The sequence below is a fragment of the Sinohyriopsis cumingii genome, chromosome 2 (assembly GCF_028554795.1).
Source record: "Sinohyriopsis cumingii isolate HCF-2022 chromosome 2, ASM2855479v2, whole genome shotgun sequence".
NCBI classification, from domain to species: domain Eukaryota; kingdom Metazoa; phylum Mollusca; class Bivalvia; order Unionida; family Unionidae; genus Sinohyriopsis; species Sinohyriopsis cumingii.
Window position 1 is genome coordinate 47,673,518 of NC_142962.1, and position 19,988 is coordinate 47,693,505.

The 19,988-nt window shown below is 33.4% G+C and overlaps 1 protein-coding gene across 1 annotated transcript in view; it reads right to left on the reverse strand.

Moving 5' to 3' along the window:
- Positions 1-19,988, reverse strand: part of LOC149804779 (WD repeat-containing protein 27-like) — a 67,316-nt gene that overhangs the window by 32,604 nt on the left and 14,724 nt on the right. Inside the window, exons 7-15 of the mRNA XM_089944433.1 lie at positions 18,198-18,417; positions 16,207-16,310; positions 15,224-15,318; positions 12,682-12,890; positions 11,261-11,340; positions 10,718-10,814; positions 8,018-8,107; positions 7,111-7,220; positions 1,193-1,282 (exon numbers count right to left, since the gene is read on the reverse strand). Coding sequence (XP_089800559.1) covers positions 1,193-1,282; positions 7,111-7,220; positions 8,018-8,107; positions 10,718-10,814; positions 11,261-11,340; positions 12,682-12,890; positions 15,224-15,318; positions 16,207-16,310; positions 18,198-18,417 — 1,095 coding nt within the window. The remainder of the gene's footprint in view (positions 1-1,192; positions 1,283-7,110; positions 7,221-8,017; positions 8,108-10,717; positions 10,815-11,260; positions 11,341-12,681; positions 12,891-15,223; positions 15,319-16,206; positions 16,311-18,197; positions 18,418-19,988) is intronic.

Sequence of the window (19,988 nt, forward strand, 5' to 3'; positions counted from 1 at the left end):
TACAGGATGCTTTCCATTTGGAAAAAAGTCCTGTTCTTATTCCGACACATGCTCAAAGACCGATAATGTTCTGTCAAAAAACATACATGCAGCAGAACAGAGAAGTCACCTTAGGACAAACTGAGAGATTTGCAAAATTTGGTCAGGAAGTTTTACTTCAAAAGGATTTTCCATGCGAATGGTGACATTTCCATTGTGGCATATGTCTTGACTTTTTATGCAAATGAGGACACAAAACTTAGCACATTGTGTGTAGTTTTTGTCAGTCTGTACGAGATCTTTTGTGTGATTTCTGAATCAGGGAACATTATTTTGACTAGGATTGAAAAATGATCTGCAACCATAAAGGGGAGATTATGTTTGTCTCTGAAGTTGGCAACAGTGTCGCAGCATGTACATCTCTAACATCATTTGCTTGATGTATATTCTGTGAACATAGATTTCAGTGATGGCATATTTCTTGTGTTTAATATGTCCTCAAACTTGATTCCAACCACTGCTAATCCCTTTCCATCCATCATTAAATTTTGTGTCATATTTCGGTTGCTTAGATTTTATCATTTTATCATTGGGAGATAGTGCACACTTAAACATCTTGACAAACTTTAAACACTGAAGCCAAACCAACCAGGTTTGAAGTGATTGAGCTCTTTAATAACCCAATCATAATCATTTAATCTCTTCAATTATTTCGGAATTATTTCTGATAAAATATAGTATAATCCATGGTGACAAACTTCAAACACTGAAGCCTTAGAACTGACTGCTGACAGAAGAAAGGGATGTTGACTGTTTTATGCTGATTGAAATTAGCAACTAAATTCTCTTGCCCTGCTTAAGTCAGTTCAAAGTCATGTGATCACAGGCAATATTACTGTAAATATATTACTGAAAATATTAGAAAAATGTTTTAAAAAATATTTTTTTGCATACAGTGGAGACTTCAGTTAAGTGATGGGAGACACCTCTCATCTCAGGAGAAAAACCCATGGGAGGTTCACATGTATGAAATAAAATCACTATTTAGATATTTCCTATAGGGAAACAATCCATTCTTACTTTTGTTAATATGTGTAGGGTTAGATCTAATTGATCCATTATTCATCTGATATGAAAAGAACCAATAGGGAAAAGGAAAATATTCACAAGGCTGAAATAAAAATATAATGTAGTTAAATTTAGGGCTACATACCCACATAACTTGTCCCTTTTCCAGTCAGTGGAAATCTAAACACCTGGGCAGATTTGTTAGCAAGAGCACATGCCATACTACTGCCATCATCTAGAAAGGGAAATTAACAGAATACAAAGTACAATACACTGACTTAAATTTGTCAAATCCAGCCCCACCATTTCTTTTCTATGTGCTTCCTTAAAGCTGCCACTATATTCAACTTATCATAGCCCTGCTTAAAATGGATTTAACTCTTCTAAGTATTCTCGTTCAATGTCCAATTACCCACTTTCTGGGCATAATAACTTTGTGCCCAATGCCCTGGGGCAACCAGAATACTGAGAACATGATACCTATGTTAAATTCTGGTAGCCCAAAGAGGTACCATATAATATAAATTGTAATATATTGTTTTACAACAATTATTAAAACTTTATTACAAAAGAAACTGATCATAAAAAGGAAATATGCCTGGTCTTATAGCTGACAGCTTCCATTTGATTTCAAAATCTGATAGGCCCTGTCATTTACATTTCTGATCCCCTTTTCGATTAAAAAAACAGCATGGTGTGTTTTGATTATTTGATAATCTTTGCAACTAAATATAGTTCAAAGGCAGTTTGCAATGATTCCTTTTTACGATTTTATCAATTCCGTCTTCAAACAAACTGAGGTTGATTTTAAGGGTCTTGAAGGTTCTATCAAATAAACTGAAAGTACATTGTTGTAAAACACATGTGAAAATCCACTACAATCTCTTTTCACACACAGCTGTCTGTCATAAAACTGCCTCATTTCTCCTGAATATGCATAAATCTGCTTAACTAATCATTTGTGTACCTTATGAAAATTATCTCAGAAGGCTGACCCAACAATATCATTCATATTAAATAAGCTACCCAATCAGATTTTCTCTTCTGACAAACAAGACCTGAGTCTGATATTTATTCCTTGCATGGTATACATGGATCTGACAAGCAAGACATTAGTCTGATATTTATTCCTTGCATTGTATACATGGATCTGACAAGCAAGACATTAGTCTGATATTTATTCCTTGCATTGTATACATGGATTTGACAAGCAAGACATTAGTCTGATAATTCCTTCCTTGCATTGTATACATGGATCTGACAAGCAAGACATTAGTCTGATATTTATTCCTTGCATTGTATACATGGATTTGACAAGCAAGACATTAGTCTGATAATTCCTTCCTTGCATTGTATACATGGATTTGACAAGCAAGACATTAGTCTGATATTTATTCCTTGCATTGTATACATAGATCTGACAAGCAAGACATTAGTCTGATATTTATTCCTTGCATTGTATACATGGATTTGACAAGCAAGACATTAGTCTGATAATTCCTTCCTTGCATTGTATACATGGATCTGACAAGCAAGACATTAGTCTGATATTTATTCCTTGCATTGTATACATGGATCTGACAAGCAAGACATTAGTCTGATAATTCCTTCCTTGCATTGTATACATGGATCTGACAAGCAAGACATTAGTCTGATATTTATTCCTTGCATTGTATACATAGATCTGACAAGCAAGACATTAGTCTGATATTTATTCCTTGCATTGTATACATGGATTTGACAAGCAAGACATTAGTCTGATAATTCCTTCCTTGCATTGTATACATGGATCTGACAAGCAAGAAATTAGTCTGATATTTATTCCTTGCATTGTATACATGGATTTGACAAGCAAGACATTAGTCTGATAATTCCTTCCTTGCATTGTATACATGGATCTGACAAGCAAGACATTAGTCTGATATTTATTCCTTGCATTGTATACATAGATCTGACAAGCAAGACATTAGTCTGATATTTATTCCTTGCATTGTATACATGGATTTGACAAGCAAGACATTAGTCTGATAATTCCTTCCTTGCATTGTATACATGGATTTGACAAGCAAGACATTAGTCTGATATTTATTCCTTGCATTGTATACATGGATCTGACAAGTAAGACATTAGTCTGATAATTCCTTCCTTGCATTGTATACATGGATCTGACAAGCAAGACATTAGTCTGATATTTATTCCTTGCATTGTATACATGGATCTGACAAGCAAGACATTAGTCTGATATTTATTCCTTGCATTGTATACATGGATTTGACAAGCAAGACATTAGTCTGATAATTCCTTCCTTGCATTGTATACATGGATCTGACAAGCAAGACATTAGTCTGATAATTCCTTCCTTGCATTGTATACATGGATCTGACAAGCAAGATATTAGTCTGATATTTATTCCTTGCATTGTATACATGGATCTGACAAGCAAGCCATTAGTCTGATAATTCCTTCCTTGCATTGTATACATGGATCTGACAAGCAAGACATTAGTCTGATATTTATTCCTTGCATTGTATACATGGATCTGACAAGCAAGCCATTAGTCTGATAATTCCTTCCTTGCATTGTATACATGGATTTGACAAGCAAGACATTAGTCTGATATTTATTCCTTGCATTGTATACGTGGATCTGACAAGTAAGACATTAGTCTGATAATTCCTTCCTTGCATTGTATACATGGATCTGACAAGCAAGATATTAGTCTGATATTTATTCCTTGCACTGTATATATGGATTTGACAAGCAAGACATTAGTCTGATATTTATTCCTTGCATTGTATACATGGATCTGACAAGCAAGACATTAGTCTGATATTTATTCCTTGCATTGTATACATGGATCTGACAAGCAAGACATTAGTCTGATAATTCCTTCCTTGCATTGTATACAAGGATCTGACAAGCAAGATATTAGTCTGATATTTATTCCTTGCATTGTATACATGGATCTGACAAGCAAGATATTAGTCTGATAATTCCTTCCTTGCATTGTATACATGGATTTGACAAGCAAGACATTAGCCTGATATTTATTCCTTGCATTGTATACATGGATCTGACAAGCAAGATATTAGTCTGATAATTCCTTCCTTGCATTGTATACATGGATTTGACAAGCAAGACGTTAGTCTGATATTTATTCCTTGCATTGTATACATGGATCTGACAAGCAAGATATTAGTCTGATATTTATTCCTTGCATTGTATACATGGATTTGACAAGCAAGACATTAGTCTGATATTTATTCCTTGCATTGTATACATGGATCTGACAAGCAAGACATTAGCCTGATATTTATTCCTTGCATTGTATACATGGATCTGACAAGCAAGACATTAGTCTGATATTTATTCCTTGCATTGTATACATGGATCTGACAAGCAAGATATTAGTCTGATATTTATTCCTTGCACTGTATACATGGATCTGACAAGCAATACCATAGTCTTATATTTCATCTTTAAATTGCATAGATGTACCTGACAAACCAGACCTTAGTTTTACATTTCTCCTTTGAATACATTCCCCAATCACATTAACTTTAGGGAAATAAGCTTGCTACCTCCAGAATCCAGCCTTCCGGGAAAGATGAAAATTTGTCTGTTCTGTCTACGTAGCATATAGCCAATGGGAAGAAACTATTGCTAATTACCTCCACATGGTCACTGCTTAAAGCTTTCACTTAATACTACTGAGATAGTTCTACAATACCTGAAAATCCTTTGAAAACATTCATGAATTCAAACCATCCATACAGAAAGTCTGTATTTCTAAGTGAAATAAAGTTGTTACATGTGGTAATGATTATTTTTAATTTTTGACTTTTTTACTCAGCATGAACTTTGTTTATACTGACATTGTTCTCCAAACAGTTATCATCTGTACATGTTGTTGGTTTTTATTCATGTATGCTGCATACACTGCATACACAATTCTGTTGTTTCAATAGTGAGTTTTGCAACTGTGAATTTTGGGTACACTATGGACTGTTAATCTCCAAATTTTCTCCTTTTTTTAATCATTCTTATCCAGAGCTTTACAAATTTTACAAAGGTAGGCTTACTAAGGGCATGCTGACCGCAAAACTGAACTTGCCCAGGGATATCTGAGCTTGCTTCAAAGAATATCCCAACTTGAGTGAAAAAATAAGGTAAAACAAAATATGGGATATTTTATGGAACCTGTTATATTTATTTTACAAATAAACTTGTTTTCTTTGCTTCCACCTTAAAGCCATGTGCTGATAATTAAAGTAATCCTAACAGATATATGTAAATAATACATGCTGATAAATGATGAAGGGTTAGAATGCATACATAGAAGAGTAATGACAGACATCTACTTGTGGATTGGTAAAACAGGGTTTTGGAATTATCATGTCAACAGAAACTAATACAGTACTAAGCAAACAACATTGTCCCTTTTTGTGCCTCAGTCCCACAGTGGGCTGTTTTCTTTCTTTGACTGTTTAAGGAGAAAACAATAGCTCTAATTACTATGAAAGGTTGCCACTACATGATTTCGGACACTTTCTGGCATCATGGCAGAAGGGATACTGGTCATGATAAAGCTAACATTTTGATTCAAGACATAAAAAAAGCTGGTATGCCCAGACACCAGTCTCAATGTTTTTTTCTCCAGGATTTAGCTTCACAGAGACAATTAGATGCTGCCCAGATGACCACCAGACCCTGTTGTCATCAGCACAACATCCCCATGGGTGGTAATTTAATTCTTTCACTGGATTCACCAAAAACATTTATTGGTAAGAAGAGTTCATTGATTATCTTCTTAACCTGGCAGAGTTGTCTTGGGTCATGTGACCATTGGTTGTGTTGCTCTCAAGTTAGGAGAGCAGGCTGTCTTTCATGCTGGGAATCCATTCATTCTTCCCTTTAAGGCTGCCAGTGAAAGAATTCAGATGCTTAGCATTCTTTCCCCCTATTACCTATTCTCTTAAACTTAGTGTAGTTGGGGAATGTATTCAAAAGAAAAAGCAAATTTTTTAAAAGTAAATTCTGTTTCTCCAAGAATACTTACCCAATCACATTATGATAAAATCCTCCCAGCCTCCCTGCAAATGTGAGCATGCTCGCTGATGTATCACTATGTGTAAATGGTAGTCATGGGGATGTAATGCATAAGAGCTTCTTGCCTTTGTGGATATGACATATAGAAAGAAAGATTAATTTTTTGTCTTTATGGGAAGGCTAGATTCAGAAGGCAGCAAGCTTACTTTCCTAACTTTAAAGGGTAAGTATTCTTGGAGAAACATAACTGAATTTAAAAAATCCGCTTTCTCCCTAATTTGTCATCCTTTTTATTGTTTGGTTTTATTTTAGTTCTACAAAGACAGTTAAAAATTGAGCAATATGATTTCAGTACTACTTCATGTACATGGTCTACTATAAAACAACTCCAACTCATGTGACCTATAATAATAAAAATAATAATAATAATAATAATCATATTAATAGTTACTGAATTAGTAAAAATTAATCTCTCCAGTGGCTCCTTACTATGCTAAGTCTAACTAAAATATGATGCAACAAATTCCTCATAACTGACATGTGCAAACAACTAATATATTTAATTCGCAACACAGATTTGCATGAATATCCATGTAATAGCTTATGATAATAAGCAACAAGTATGTCTCCATGGAACTAAACTTACATAAACAAATTTAAAGAATGTTGCCTTTACTCTATAGACAATAAATATATAATACAATGTATTAAAACAGGAAATATTTCAGAACTGTTGCAAATTAATTGCAAAATTCAATCTTACTAATCTGTAAATCAATAACATGTATGATATTTAATAAAAAGAAAAATACAACAAACTCACATGAAATATATGAAGGTTTTGTGTTATTTTTTCCTATCAGGATTGGAGCGATTCACAAATATATTTCAGACTCTGCAAAACCATTATGAAGATGGCTTGAATGTTGACTAATTTCACTACCTGACTTTATCCTAATTTCAAATCATACAAGTGCATGCAGAGCTGTAGTGCATGCTTTACAAGGATTTTACCAGATATAGCTATGCTGTTGATGGCCGTTGGCCTTTCAGCAACATCCAGTTTGACCTGTAGTTTTGAGGGGACCTGGCTGGTCATGGGATACTCCTTTTCATGACCTCTGCTGTAAGATAGGAATTCCCATATTAGTCCCTGATGACATCTTCAAGTTACAGACAGTACATTTATGGAAAGATTTTTTTATGCACTTGCAGAATTATAATACATCATCATTTTGGAACTCTTCTTTTATCCATTTCTTCTTCATCGTTCTTAATTTAGGGTGTGTATGTATATATATATATATATATATATATATATATATATATATATATATATATATATATATTATGTGCATGCAGTTTTTACTACCACTACTACAACTGCTGCTTCAAGCATCTTTGTTGCTTTTCAATTTGCCTGTTTTAATTTGTAGCTTGTTCACCTCGAAATGAATGGAGACATGCTAATGTCACTGACATGATATGTGCATCCACATACTTTAGAAATGTATGGTATTTTAAAACATACATATATGAAGAAAATGCAATGAAAGTTTTAAAAAATCCATTATCTGGATGGATAGGAATATGCAACAGGCACTAACGTGAATGGAAATCTGTTTATATGGGGATTCAATAAAATGACTGGAAACCTGTTTATATGGAGATTCATTAAAATGACTGGAAACCTGTTTATATGGAGATTCAATAAAATGAATGGAAATCTGTTTATATGGAGGTTTAAAAAAATGAATGGCAACATACACTAATGGAAAAATTTCTTCATGTGTATATAATTATATACTTTGATAGGTATATCAATAGAGATCAATATACATTAAAAACATAAACATGTTATGACAGAAATAAATGAAAGAGGTTTATGGTACAGTATGAGGAGATGACAGATAACACTCACCTTATTAGTGAGGCGGTAGAAGATCTGGAGCTTTGCCTGGACAAGGACTGACTTTTGGATGCATTGGTTTTGGGCTTAAACATGGTCATTCTGAGCAGGAAAGGTTATTGTGAGAACTTGTAAGCATACAATATCGATTAATAAACCTCATTTGGAGACATATAAAATAAACTGAAGGAAAGACAAGTTTGGATTATCAAGTGATTCAAAGGATTACGCCAGATAATGTTTGCTAAGAGGGAATGAAGATCTTGATTATCTGAGTTTGAATTAGTAAAGATCTGCTTATTTGTCTGTACACTGGGCAGGTTAGATGACATCTCTGTTACGTGTCTAGGCTCTTACAAAAATTAATAGAAAAAAGTGAAGACAACAAGCTTTGTAAAATTTAACAAATAATTTATTTCCCTAGAATATCAAGTGAAAAATGAGGGGGAAAAAGATTACAGTTTTACGAACCAAATCCAAAAATAATCCAAGAATTAAAAAATTGAAGTACTAGTAATAAAAAGTCCTGAATGAAAATGAGTTTGAATCCCGATGAAATCCTAGATGGAAGGCGATGATGTCATTAATGGTCAGTGCTGCAGTGTCAACAGTCTCTTGTTGAATTACAGAAAATATTATTCTAGTTTTAGAAATCTGTATAAATTTTGATAAATGTCCTTGTCCAAGAATTAATTTAGAGCACTAGTATTTCTAGGGAAAACAATAACTTGAAATTCAATAATTTGAAGAAAATAAAATAATTAGCCCAAAACTGGACACAACATAAAACACCCTGACATATCAAGTGTTAAGGCACGACTGACTACTCTTTCTCAAAACATTAGTAGTAAGTCTATGATGCAAAACAGATGCCTGGATGGGGGTCAACCTTCTAGAAATGGAAGTTTGTTATAAATATTATGTAATCCAGGTATGGCCTTGACTTAACTTAATAATTCCTACTCTAAGAAAGAATTTTTAAAAAATTAAAAAAAGGTTTTACTAAAACAGTCACTGGTTCTGAATCAAGGTCAGAAACTAGATATAGTGTTTCTATTATTAGGTGTTTACCAATGAAAATTTTTTAAAAAATCAGATCAAACAGAACTAAACTTAATTCTAAAAAAATCAATTCTAATAAACAATATTACATTACAATAACATGTAATGGAATAAAATAAAAATTATAACTAACAACAAACAATTAAATCAAATCAAATATACATAACATCTAACTTGCAAGGATACGATTTGTGTCAGGGATGAGCTGGTTTAATAACTCAAATATTATTCTTTGAGAAACAGACTTACCAATCCTATCCACATGTACAGGAAAGATAAATTCTTTTTCTTACATTTAAGAAACTTTTTTCAATATTCAGCTTCCCCCAAAGGGACAAAAAGTACACTGTAACAGGCAATCATTTGTCTGGGGTGTAATAAAACAGTATCTATGCTACATGCTGTAATACACTATACAGTTTACAACTGAGTTTCATTTTCAAAGGAGTATCCATGGTGGAAGATATTATGGTCAGCAATTGTCCATAATCCTGTTCACTAATGGGATAAAACTGAGTTATCTTACTCTGGGTAAAATGCATGATACTTGTGTCATGTGGGTGAGAAAGATCAGGTAGGATACAATTAGGGATAAATATGTCTTTTTAGCAAGGTAATGAAGACTCTTCAATTAAATATACATACTAATCTTTTCCTATTTTGTCTCAGGTGTCTGATATACAACTGTTATAAATTGGCAGCACAACATCTTTCAGCCATTTAAAAAATTATAATTCTAAGTGAGTATAATGTGCACAAGCTATTTTCTGAAATAAGAAATTGCAGGCAAATCTGCCAAAACAATCACTTGTATTCAATGGTCACCTGTTCTTAACAGTCATTCCCATTTCCATCATGGAATTTCCTGTATAAAAGTCATGACACCTGATTTCTGAAGTCAATGGCCAGTGTTTCTAACAAAACAATGGTTTCTTACTGCTTCAAGCGGTCAGTCAAGAGTATTAACAGTGACCACTTTATATATGCAAATGAAGCATTTGTTTGGAAAGGAAGGCATTAGTTTTAGATCAAAATGTCATGTGAATGGACATGTAAACAGTTTTATTTCGCTTATGTTCACCATGCTCAAGACACTCAGTCAGGGTAAAGGCTTAATTTGTCCACTTATTTTAAGATTCAAGCTATGGTAATGGACCCCAATAATCACCAATGGTGCTTGGATAATTTCATTGTGGTGGAGGTATGAAAATTTTAGGTGAACTGTCTTTCTTATAGGTGTCCCCCCCTTGCCAGTTTTAGCTGCAATGATCAACCTACTATACACAATCATAATGGTAAGGTTATAATTTTAAGTAATACATTCATATAAAATCACCGATAAAAACTTGAACAGTTGCATTACAGACTTTAAACTTCATAAACTGTTAAACTAGTGTGCATATTACAAAACATAATCCATTTATGCCTAAAGTAAGAAATATGATTAACAACACAATGGGAAAGACACACCATAATACATCAATGGATGTATGGGGTGGGTGGGTAACATCAGTCATTTTTGTCCAGTAAAACTAAGTAGCATAGCTATTTTTAAGCTGTTGACAAATTAAGATACATGATGACTAAAGATTACTATTTCATGAGCCTGAAGTGGAATACTGTAAATGGATAATGATTCAGTGTTCCTACCTTGGGGCCTCTGTGTACCCTGACGACTTAATTTTGGTTTTGAAGGTCAAAGGTTTATCAGCCATGACCCTTCCTTTCTGAGGACTGGACAAGAACCCTGCAGGTAACAAAAAACATACCAAAAGTAAATTATTCCTCTCCCTTCTACTTCCTACCAGATGGAATTTATTGTTGTAATGGTGATCCTATTCAACTGTATGAACTACTTTGCTTAAATCCATATACAGACTGCCATTCTGCAGTATAGTTGCATATGCCAATGCTTTGCTCTGTTACTCACACTATTCCTCCCACAATCAAATATGTAGCACCCCTTGTTTTGTCACAGCCTTTTCATTGATATCAAAGTTTTTCCCAAACACAAATTTACAGCAAGTTTTTAAACCTAAGGACTACCTCTCTTATTCATTGAAATTTGCCAAAATTCGAATTGTTATAATTCTGAAACTTTTAAAACTGTAAGTTTCACTTCCCATTTAGAAAAATATTTTCAAGCTGAAACAATCTTGACTGTGAAAGAAACTTTCTTTTCTTAAGTCCTACCTCTTTGTTTCTGTGGCTTGTCTGGCTTCTGTTTAGGTACTAGCTCTGCCTGCAGAGGAGAATCTGATAACAATGGCTGGCTGAAAATACACAACACCAGCAAAATTATTCCAAGGTAATATGGCATACATAGATACATGCAGAGTGACCCCACTATACCACTTTAATGTGCTTTGTTATAACATGACATTGGATGCAACAAAGTCATGGCTCCCAATATTTTGCCTTAGATAGCCCTTTTGTCAAAATTATGAGATCCAAATAATTCTGTCAGATTTCAGAAACCTAATGCTTACAAGTCATAATTAATGTTCTTACACAGCAATGACTCATTTACACATTTACACTGAGCACAGAGTTATCTTAATCCATAAAGTTATATAAAACTGACAGGTCATACAATTATTACAGTGCATCTACTACCATTTTTCCTTACTGATGCCCCATTGCTCCCAACAGTGATCCACATATTCAAACAATTCTGGATCATCCTTGTTAGGCTATCATTTGGTATGTACTGCAAACTAGAAGTTATGGCCCCCAAGTAAACCTTTAAAGTGGGGTTCCTCTGTGTATATCTTGGTTTCTTGACTTTTTAAAAATTAGATTCTCCACCTCAAGTATAAAATATCACAGAACCTATAGTATTCACCTACTCATCCAGAAGTTTATACCTCCTACCGATTAAAAAAATTAAATGCCTCAATGATATAAAAAATGCTCATTTATTCATCAATTTATAATTTCTAAACTGATTGTTGCAAGCAGGTCCCTAACAATATTCTCATATTGTTTGTGTTTCAGATTAAACAGGATTTGTTTTATTAAGATGGTGTCCAAATATCTAACACAGTACGTTCAGTGTTCAAAACTGAGCATTCCATAATTTATATTACTGGTACATACAGAAGAAAAGATTATTTCAAGGAAAATTATATGCTTGTCATCTCTGCCATATGCAGATTTGTTTCTGGATATAGCTTCAAGATTAATATAAAAAATTGTGCATGAATGCAAACTTAACACATTTTTCATCTGTTATCTGATATGAGCCAAACAAATAACAGAATTTAGATGAGTATAAGTTTGAACAAGAAAATAATTTTCATAACCAAAAGTCTATTTTGGATATGGGTACTCCTTTTACAAAATTTATAAACAGTCAGAGTGAAATGCCTTTGTAAAATGCTATAACCTTTCTCAGACAACTGCATTACGACTTTGAATTATATTAAGTTTTCTGTAAATGGTCTAGTCTTGCAACTAGTTCTCACCAGAATTACTGGATTGGTCAAATGTTGGATAAATGGATGAGATTGAGCTGGAAATGCAATATCATTCATATTGTCATGTTAAATATCTTATTAATGCAATCACATAAATGATGTAACTTAAAACAAAATTGAAACAAATCCCCATACTGTGACAGCACTGTGATTTCCCCTACTGTCAGATCTGTTTCAGACTTCTCCTTGAGGCTTAGGGGAGTTAACTCATCCTCCCCCAAGATGCTGGCTAGTGATATCCCAGAGTGCTGGCTTGGAACTTTGGACTTAACAGCTGTACTTGCATGGTTCCATTTCAGGACATGAACTATGTTCTGGAAGGGGCTGCCAATGATGCACCAAATCTGTTAAAAGGAGACCAATTTAGTTTTCCTTACAAGTCAATAATGAAAGTATAACTATTAACTGTGTTCATTAGCATGAGGTAGACCAATCATATTCCTTCTGGCTAAATCTTACCTTACACATTAAAGGTCTAGGACTGAATGAGTTAACTTCAAATGATACATTATGTAACTGAGTGTAAAATTATATGCCTAATTATCTTAGACAGAGATGCTATATCTTTAATCATTAGTCTCCAAATTAAATTCTTCTCTTCAGCTTCAAAAATACTGAAGTGGCACTTCTGGATAGGTTACAATGAGAGTCCGTCAATTAGGACTGGCCAAAAAGAATTTGTATAAATTCACATAGTCAGTTTTTTCCTCCTTTGTGTTTTAAAATTGAGGACTAGAATCTTCTTAAATCATAACAATATTTTCTGATATGCTTGAGTTAACATGTTCATGATACAAGTTCAGTACAAAAATCATGGATAGAAGATAGCTGAACTCATCGTGAAAGCTGTTAAGATAAACCAGCATGCTAAATTTCTTTTAATCCATAATTAATTTTTTCTGGAAACAACCAAAGTTACTGAACTAGTATAATTTAATATATTTTTCAGATATATCTGCAAACTGCATTTGATAAAAAGTTATTCATACTTGTTAGCATTATCATGCTCACATGACACCTGAAACAAAAAAATGAGCCAAGACCTTTGACCTTGAAATCAATGTCAGAGTGCTTAATGAAAAACACTGAAATACAAAGTCGGCTCAACATTTTTTGTATATATACAAATAACTCTGTTCATAAGCCAATTGATGTGAGTGAACAAAAAGCAAGCAGTGACCTTCTTAGATCTTGCCACAATAATAGATATAAACTTTATTTAGCATTTACATGTACTGCATTCTTCTATTACATAACTGGACATTTTCTTTTATCCATTTATTATTATTTCCATGTTGTAGTCAATGTCCAGGTTAATCTCACATTTTGCTTGTGCAAATAATGTGAATATTCACTATTTAAATGACATTTTGACAAATAAGGAATAAACATTTATATTTTAACTAATGGAGTCCATGTTAATCATACTAGCTGTATGTATCTGGGATTTGCCAACTTTCAGGTCCTAACCTAGCCTTGGGCAGTTTGTGATCTAACCAGTTCTAAACAATCAGTTTGTCAAAGATTGTTTGGATGCATGGCATTGACTTTAAGGTGAGTAGGTATCAACTGTTAATGATATAACTCATTTAATGTTTGGGACAATTAACCACCAGGTAGATTTCATTCAAAGCATAATCAATGCACCAAAAATGTAGCACTCACAAGTGGTATTTATGATCTTTTGTTTATGTGATAGTTACAGGAGACCAATACATATTTACTTCTTGGCAAGGAATTAAATGGCTAAAATGTGTTTTCAATCTCAAGTTGACTTGTTAAATATTTTGATGCATGTCACAGATTTCAAGACGACTAATGATAATTGTAAAGTAAATGGATGAAATGAGTGTACACAAATCCTTCATTTGTGAGTATTAATAAATCATTAAAAACAATCTAGATTTCATGATTATTGATGTAGTATATGAGACAAGTCTGTATCTTATCTAGGGAAAAAACAAGGAAACATGATGAAATTTCTAGCTCTAATGAACTTGTTTAAAGAAAAATAACCAGTATTATGCTCCAAAACATTTCAATCATTGTGGATTAATGAGTATCCCTGGCTAGAATACTGCAATTTGTTGTTTAATTTTTCAGTTCATCATCTTTTACCGAAACATTTCTCTCTTCCTAAAAGAATCTAGTATTTCTACCTATCCATTTATCTGTCAATATACTTGTATATGTCGGTTTTTGCTAAATATATATGCATTGTACTCCTTTCTCATTTACATAACTATCTACCTGTTTTCTTTATTGTTTTATAACTTTAATTATTGGCATATGGCTTTAAGGTGCCAATAAGGATAAAAAAAAGAAAATGAAAGTTTAAATCTAAGGTGATTTTTTAAAAATATCCCATATTTTTATTTTACAGATGTTGGGATGTTATGTTTTGGGCAAGCTCAAATTTCCCAAGCACAAGTCCAATTTTCCAGTCAGCTGGGCAAGCTGACTATACAATTTATAAATCCCTGTGGTGCCCCAAAATAGTTTTTGCTGCCCTTTTCAGGTGTCTGCAAATCCTATAAAGTTGAGATTCGGCAAATTTTCCCCTAAATCCACGGAGAATAAATGGAAAGCAGCATATTTTGTACTTGATAATAAATGCTATATGATACATCATATCACTGTTAGGTGAACTTTACTTTTCTTGATGATCACCACATACCTGCTGTGGGTCTGTCCCCTGTGTGAAGTAAACACTGCCTGCAGCATTCAGGACCTTTGTCTCTACACTCAGACCCTGCACTGACAGGATGGGATCTGAAAGGAAGCATAAAATTACTAGCATGGGAAAATGGGACTGAGCTGAGAAAAGAATAAAATGTCGTACAATTGTGAATATATTTATATGATTTTATCAGTATTAGGTTTCAGGCAATTTCCTTCTGTCATCTATGTAACCAAATGGTTAGTTAATAAACTTCATAAATGTCTATATATTATCCATATTTCAACAAAAAACATTGGATGCTGTGACAAGTTTGAGTTTTCTTCCTTATTTTTTCAGTTTTTCAATTCAAATTTATATGTTTGATATCTGAATACTATAGAAATGCATGAGCATGCTTAAAATATGTCACTGTACTTAGTAGAACTAAATATAAATTGTGTGCCATGACAGCATTCTGGTGATCAAACACTAAAAAGATGCTCATTCCAAATATATTACTTTGCATCAAAGAAGACGAAAACATTTGCATGCATTCAATACCAAAATATGAAACAGATTGAGTTTTGTTTTGGTGATAAAAATTCTGTTTGTATATAATTTTTGCTTAATTCAAATCAATTATCTATTTAAGTGAATATATATGAAATGCATGAAGTCGGAAAATGTACTTATCCCACAATGCAAGGCAGAATTTACTCCTTCAATCTATTCTTGAAAGGAATTATTGTGTGCAAGCCAGCTTTCTCATAAGTGTCTCAAATACAGGTGAAGGAAACTTACCAATGTTTATATAGAGTACCTTCTGTCATATTTTGGACTTACTGAATTATTAATCAACATTCTAAATCCAAGGATTATCTCAATATCCTGGCAGAATTGTAAATAACAAAATTTATGCTATAAAGGAACACATAATATTGAAATAGACATAAAATACTGAAATAGCACGAAAGAAAATGAACAGGCAGCAATGTTACCTTGCAGATCTATCAAGCAACAGGTATCAAGGGAACTTGTGTTGACCTGCAGCAGACTTCCAACAGTTCCTACTGACAGTACAGGAGGAGCATCAAGCAATTCTCTAAAAAAAGAAAATAATAAAATTTAAATATGCAAATCTATCTCACATTATATCCATAAACGTTCAAAAACATCTCTCAAATATTGAAACTGGTATTTCTCTCCACAGAAAAACTGCTCCCTATAAGCAAAAATAAATCACAAGTTGTAAACAAAGTTGTATCTGTTTTCTGGCGGAGTAACAAAATATTTGGATTCAAAATTTAGTGGTATGGAAGCTGGAAGGAAACAATTCTTTTCTCATCACAAAATAAATAGAACCATGCAAAAGGAAAGGCCTAGACTCCCCCCAAAATGTGTTGTGTGACAATGAGCTTTTTGTAAAGAAAGAAAAACAATAAGATGCCTGTGTTTAATTGTATATGATATTTTCGTGACTTCTTACTCCCCATTCATTCCACTTCTCAGTGCAACACTGGATGAAAAATTAGCATTTAACATTCAATTGTTATTACTCTTAATTCTACTTTGGAGTCCACAGTTGGTTCAAGTGACTTTAATCTTACTTTTGATTCCTGAAGATTCAAAGTTGTTTAGATAATAATGGACATAACTGCAGTATTTGCACATTTTTTACTTCATTTTAAATGCTGTCTTTACAGCACACGTGTGCATTTTAATAGCCATTTGAAAAGAAGACCCAATCATTCATTTCTTTAAGCCATTACAATGTATTAGGTGAGACTCAGTGTTTATGATCGTCTTTTTTAAATTCTGATTCTGTCTTGAGCCCATAAAGTCACACTGCTGTGTACCAATTTCCATTAAATAATATTTGTAGTTAGACTCAGGGCAGGTGTAGGTATGTGTACATCATATTTTGTTCCGGTCAGCAAAGACACAAGCAAATCAATTTCACTTACATAGGGTGGTCAGGTTTAGATTGTATTTCTTTTACTTCTTCAAGGAGGTAAGGTTATTTTATTTACTGAGAAATACTGAAACTATGATATGCAAAATATACATTGATTATGGAATAATAAAAAAGTAGAGTGCAGAGAGTGCACATGCAGGTACACACACTGGTGAGTATTTTATTAACAACACCGTTCTTTTTGTATTGTCTGCTATGTACAGCTGGAGTCTGAATTCTGTCCAACATGTTATGAAATCACAACACTTGTTACCAAAGTAAAACTGTAACTGTGAAACAAACAAAGTAATAATTAATCTTAAAACTATGACCTTTTTGTCGGCACCCTTCCAGTAAACCTGCGGGTAAAAGACAGGAATAAAGTTCAAGGATATATTTAAAATTAAAAGTTTTTAGGAACCTTGATATATTGGGGTCCAGTTTTGTTGACAATTGTTTTACACCGTTGATGTAATCTTGATAACTGGGTTTGACTTTATATAACTGATGTACAATTATATGTCTCTTGTGATTTCACTAACTATTCTCATGAGATTCTTAGCTCAGAAATTTTTCGTTCATCTCTCTCAATACATTTCAATGCATTTTAGGTAAGTTAAAGTTGATGTCCACTATTTAAAACTATACTGCTTCAAATCTCTAATGAGGGCAAAAACTTAATTGTCCACTACCAGTCATGATGCAACTATCCACAATTAGCACTATATCAGTCCAAGGCTCGGCTAGCGTGGGTACGTGGGAAAGCCTGCCAGTAGCTTCTCGTGGGTCGGTGGTTCTTCCCTGGGTTTTTCAGGGTTCTTCCTCCACCATTAATACTGGCCGCCATGTATAGCCTATCGTGTGCTGAAAAATGGCGTTAAACCCTACAACAACAACAACAACAGCACTATATCTGATCCATGATGGAAAACAGCATGGATGGTTTCAATTCCACAGCATAAATATGGATTTTCCAAAATCTACAAAGTGTGTATCGTAGGTGCCAGAAAATGTTTATATAATAAATACACTTACTTTACAATTGAGTTTTTATGCTGCAAAAATGCTGGTTTGTTGGAAGATGCAGATGTCTGTCTATTAGCTGCCTCTAGTGGCATGTAAGTGAAGTAAAGACTGAGAACGGACACTCCTGTCTCCACACTGCTTGCCATGCCTTCTGTACTATCTGAACTTTCTGCAGACTGGTTACTATTAGACTGTTTCCATGCTGGCTGACTGCTGATCTTAACTGGACCTGTATCATAAATGAAGGGTATTTTAGTTTGAATAATATTAATAGCAAAACAACTGAGTTTTTTTGTAACAATTACAGCAGTATTTCTTGACCTCTGACCTTTATGGGACCTTGGTTAAATTTCAACTGATATGAAGTGGGTGATTATGGGCCATAAGCCATCATACAATATAAGATTGCTTATACACCTTGAAATACATTGACTAACATATAAGCTGTTAAATAAGGTGTGAAGATCATAGTCTTAGATCTGCTGTCACATAATGTGGTGATAGATCTGGGTCTATGGTGTTTTGTTCCACTTATGATATCTAATGAAAAGCATAAACCCTGACCTACTGGCATAAAGCATGACAGCAGATATGGGTCTATTTTGTTTGTTCTACTGACATTCTCTATCACAGCAGATCTGGGTACTTCCTGTTCTACTGGCATACTCTGTGACAGAAGATTTGGGTCAATGATGTTTGTACTATCAACAAATTGCATAATAGTAGATCTATGTCTATGCTGTTTGTTCTACTGGCATACTGTGTGACAGCAGATCCAAATCTATGATGTTTCTTTTACTGGCAAATTGTGTCAAAGCAGATGTGGTTTCTATGCCTACTGGCATATTGTGTCAAAGCAGATCTGGTTTCTATGTCTACTGGCATATTGTGTGAAAGCAGATCTGGTTTCTATGTCTACTGGCATATTGTGTGAAAGCAGATCTGGTTTCTATGTCTACTGGCATACTGTGCGAAAGCAGATCTGGTTTCTATGTCTACTGGCATATTGTGTCAAAGTAGATCTGGTTTCTATGTCTACTGGCATATTGTGTGAAAGCAGATCTGGATAATATGCAATTGTTAAGAATAGGTGGGAGTAGTGTTGCAGGTCTAACCAACTCAGGTGAGCACAGATCACAGACAAGGTATAGATCAATATGTATCATTCATATATATATATATATATATATATATATATATATATATATATATATATATATATATATATATATATATATATATATATATATATATATGTATGTATGTATGTATGTATGTATGTATGTATATATATATATATATATATATATATATATATATATATATATATATATATATATATATATATATATATATATATATATTACCATGCAAACTGTACAGGATTCCAAAAGCATAAGTCTAGACTGATAAATCAATCTTGATACCAAAAACACTTCGATGCAGACATATCAGTCTATTATGATCCCTATGATCCTTATCCCCAAAATGTAATTACTTTGAATTAGAAAGTCTGAAAGAGACTGAAATTAATACAGATATATCTTTAAGTCTCAGAATCCCACATTTATAATTATCATAAACTATTCCAAAGTGCCTTCCACGGAACTTCAGTACCACTGCTGATCCTAGGGTATAATGTCTGGATACAATTATTTTGATTACAAGTGAATAAAGGGCATGTCACAGGAAGTAAAGCCTAGGACTGTCTTAAGTAAGGATGGCATTATGCACCATTAGCATGGAAGACAGTTTGTACTAAAAGGGACATACTTTTAGCATGGTGGACAAATGCTGCAT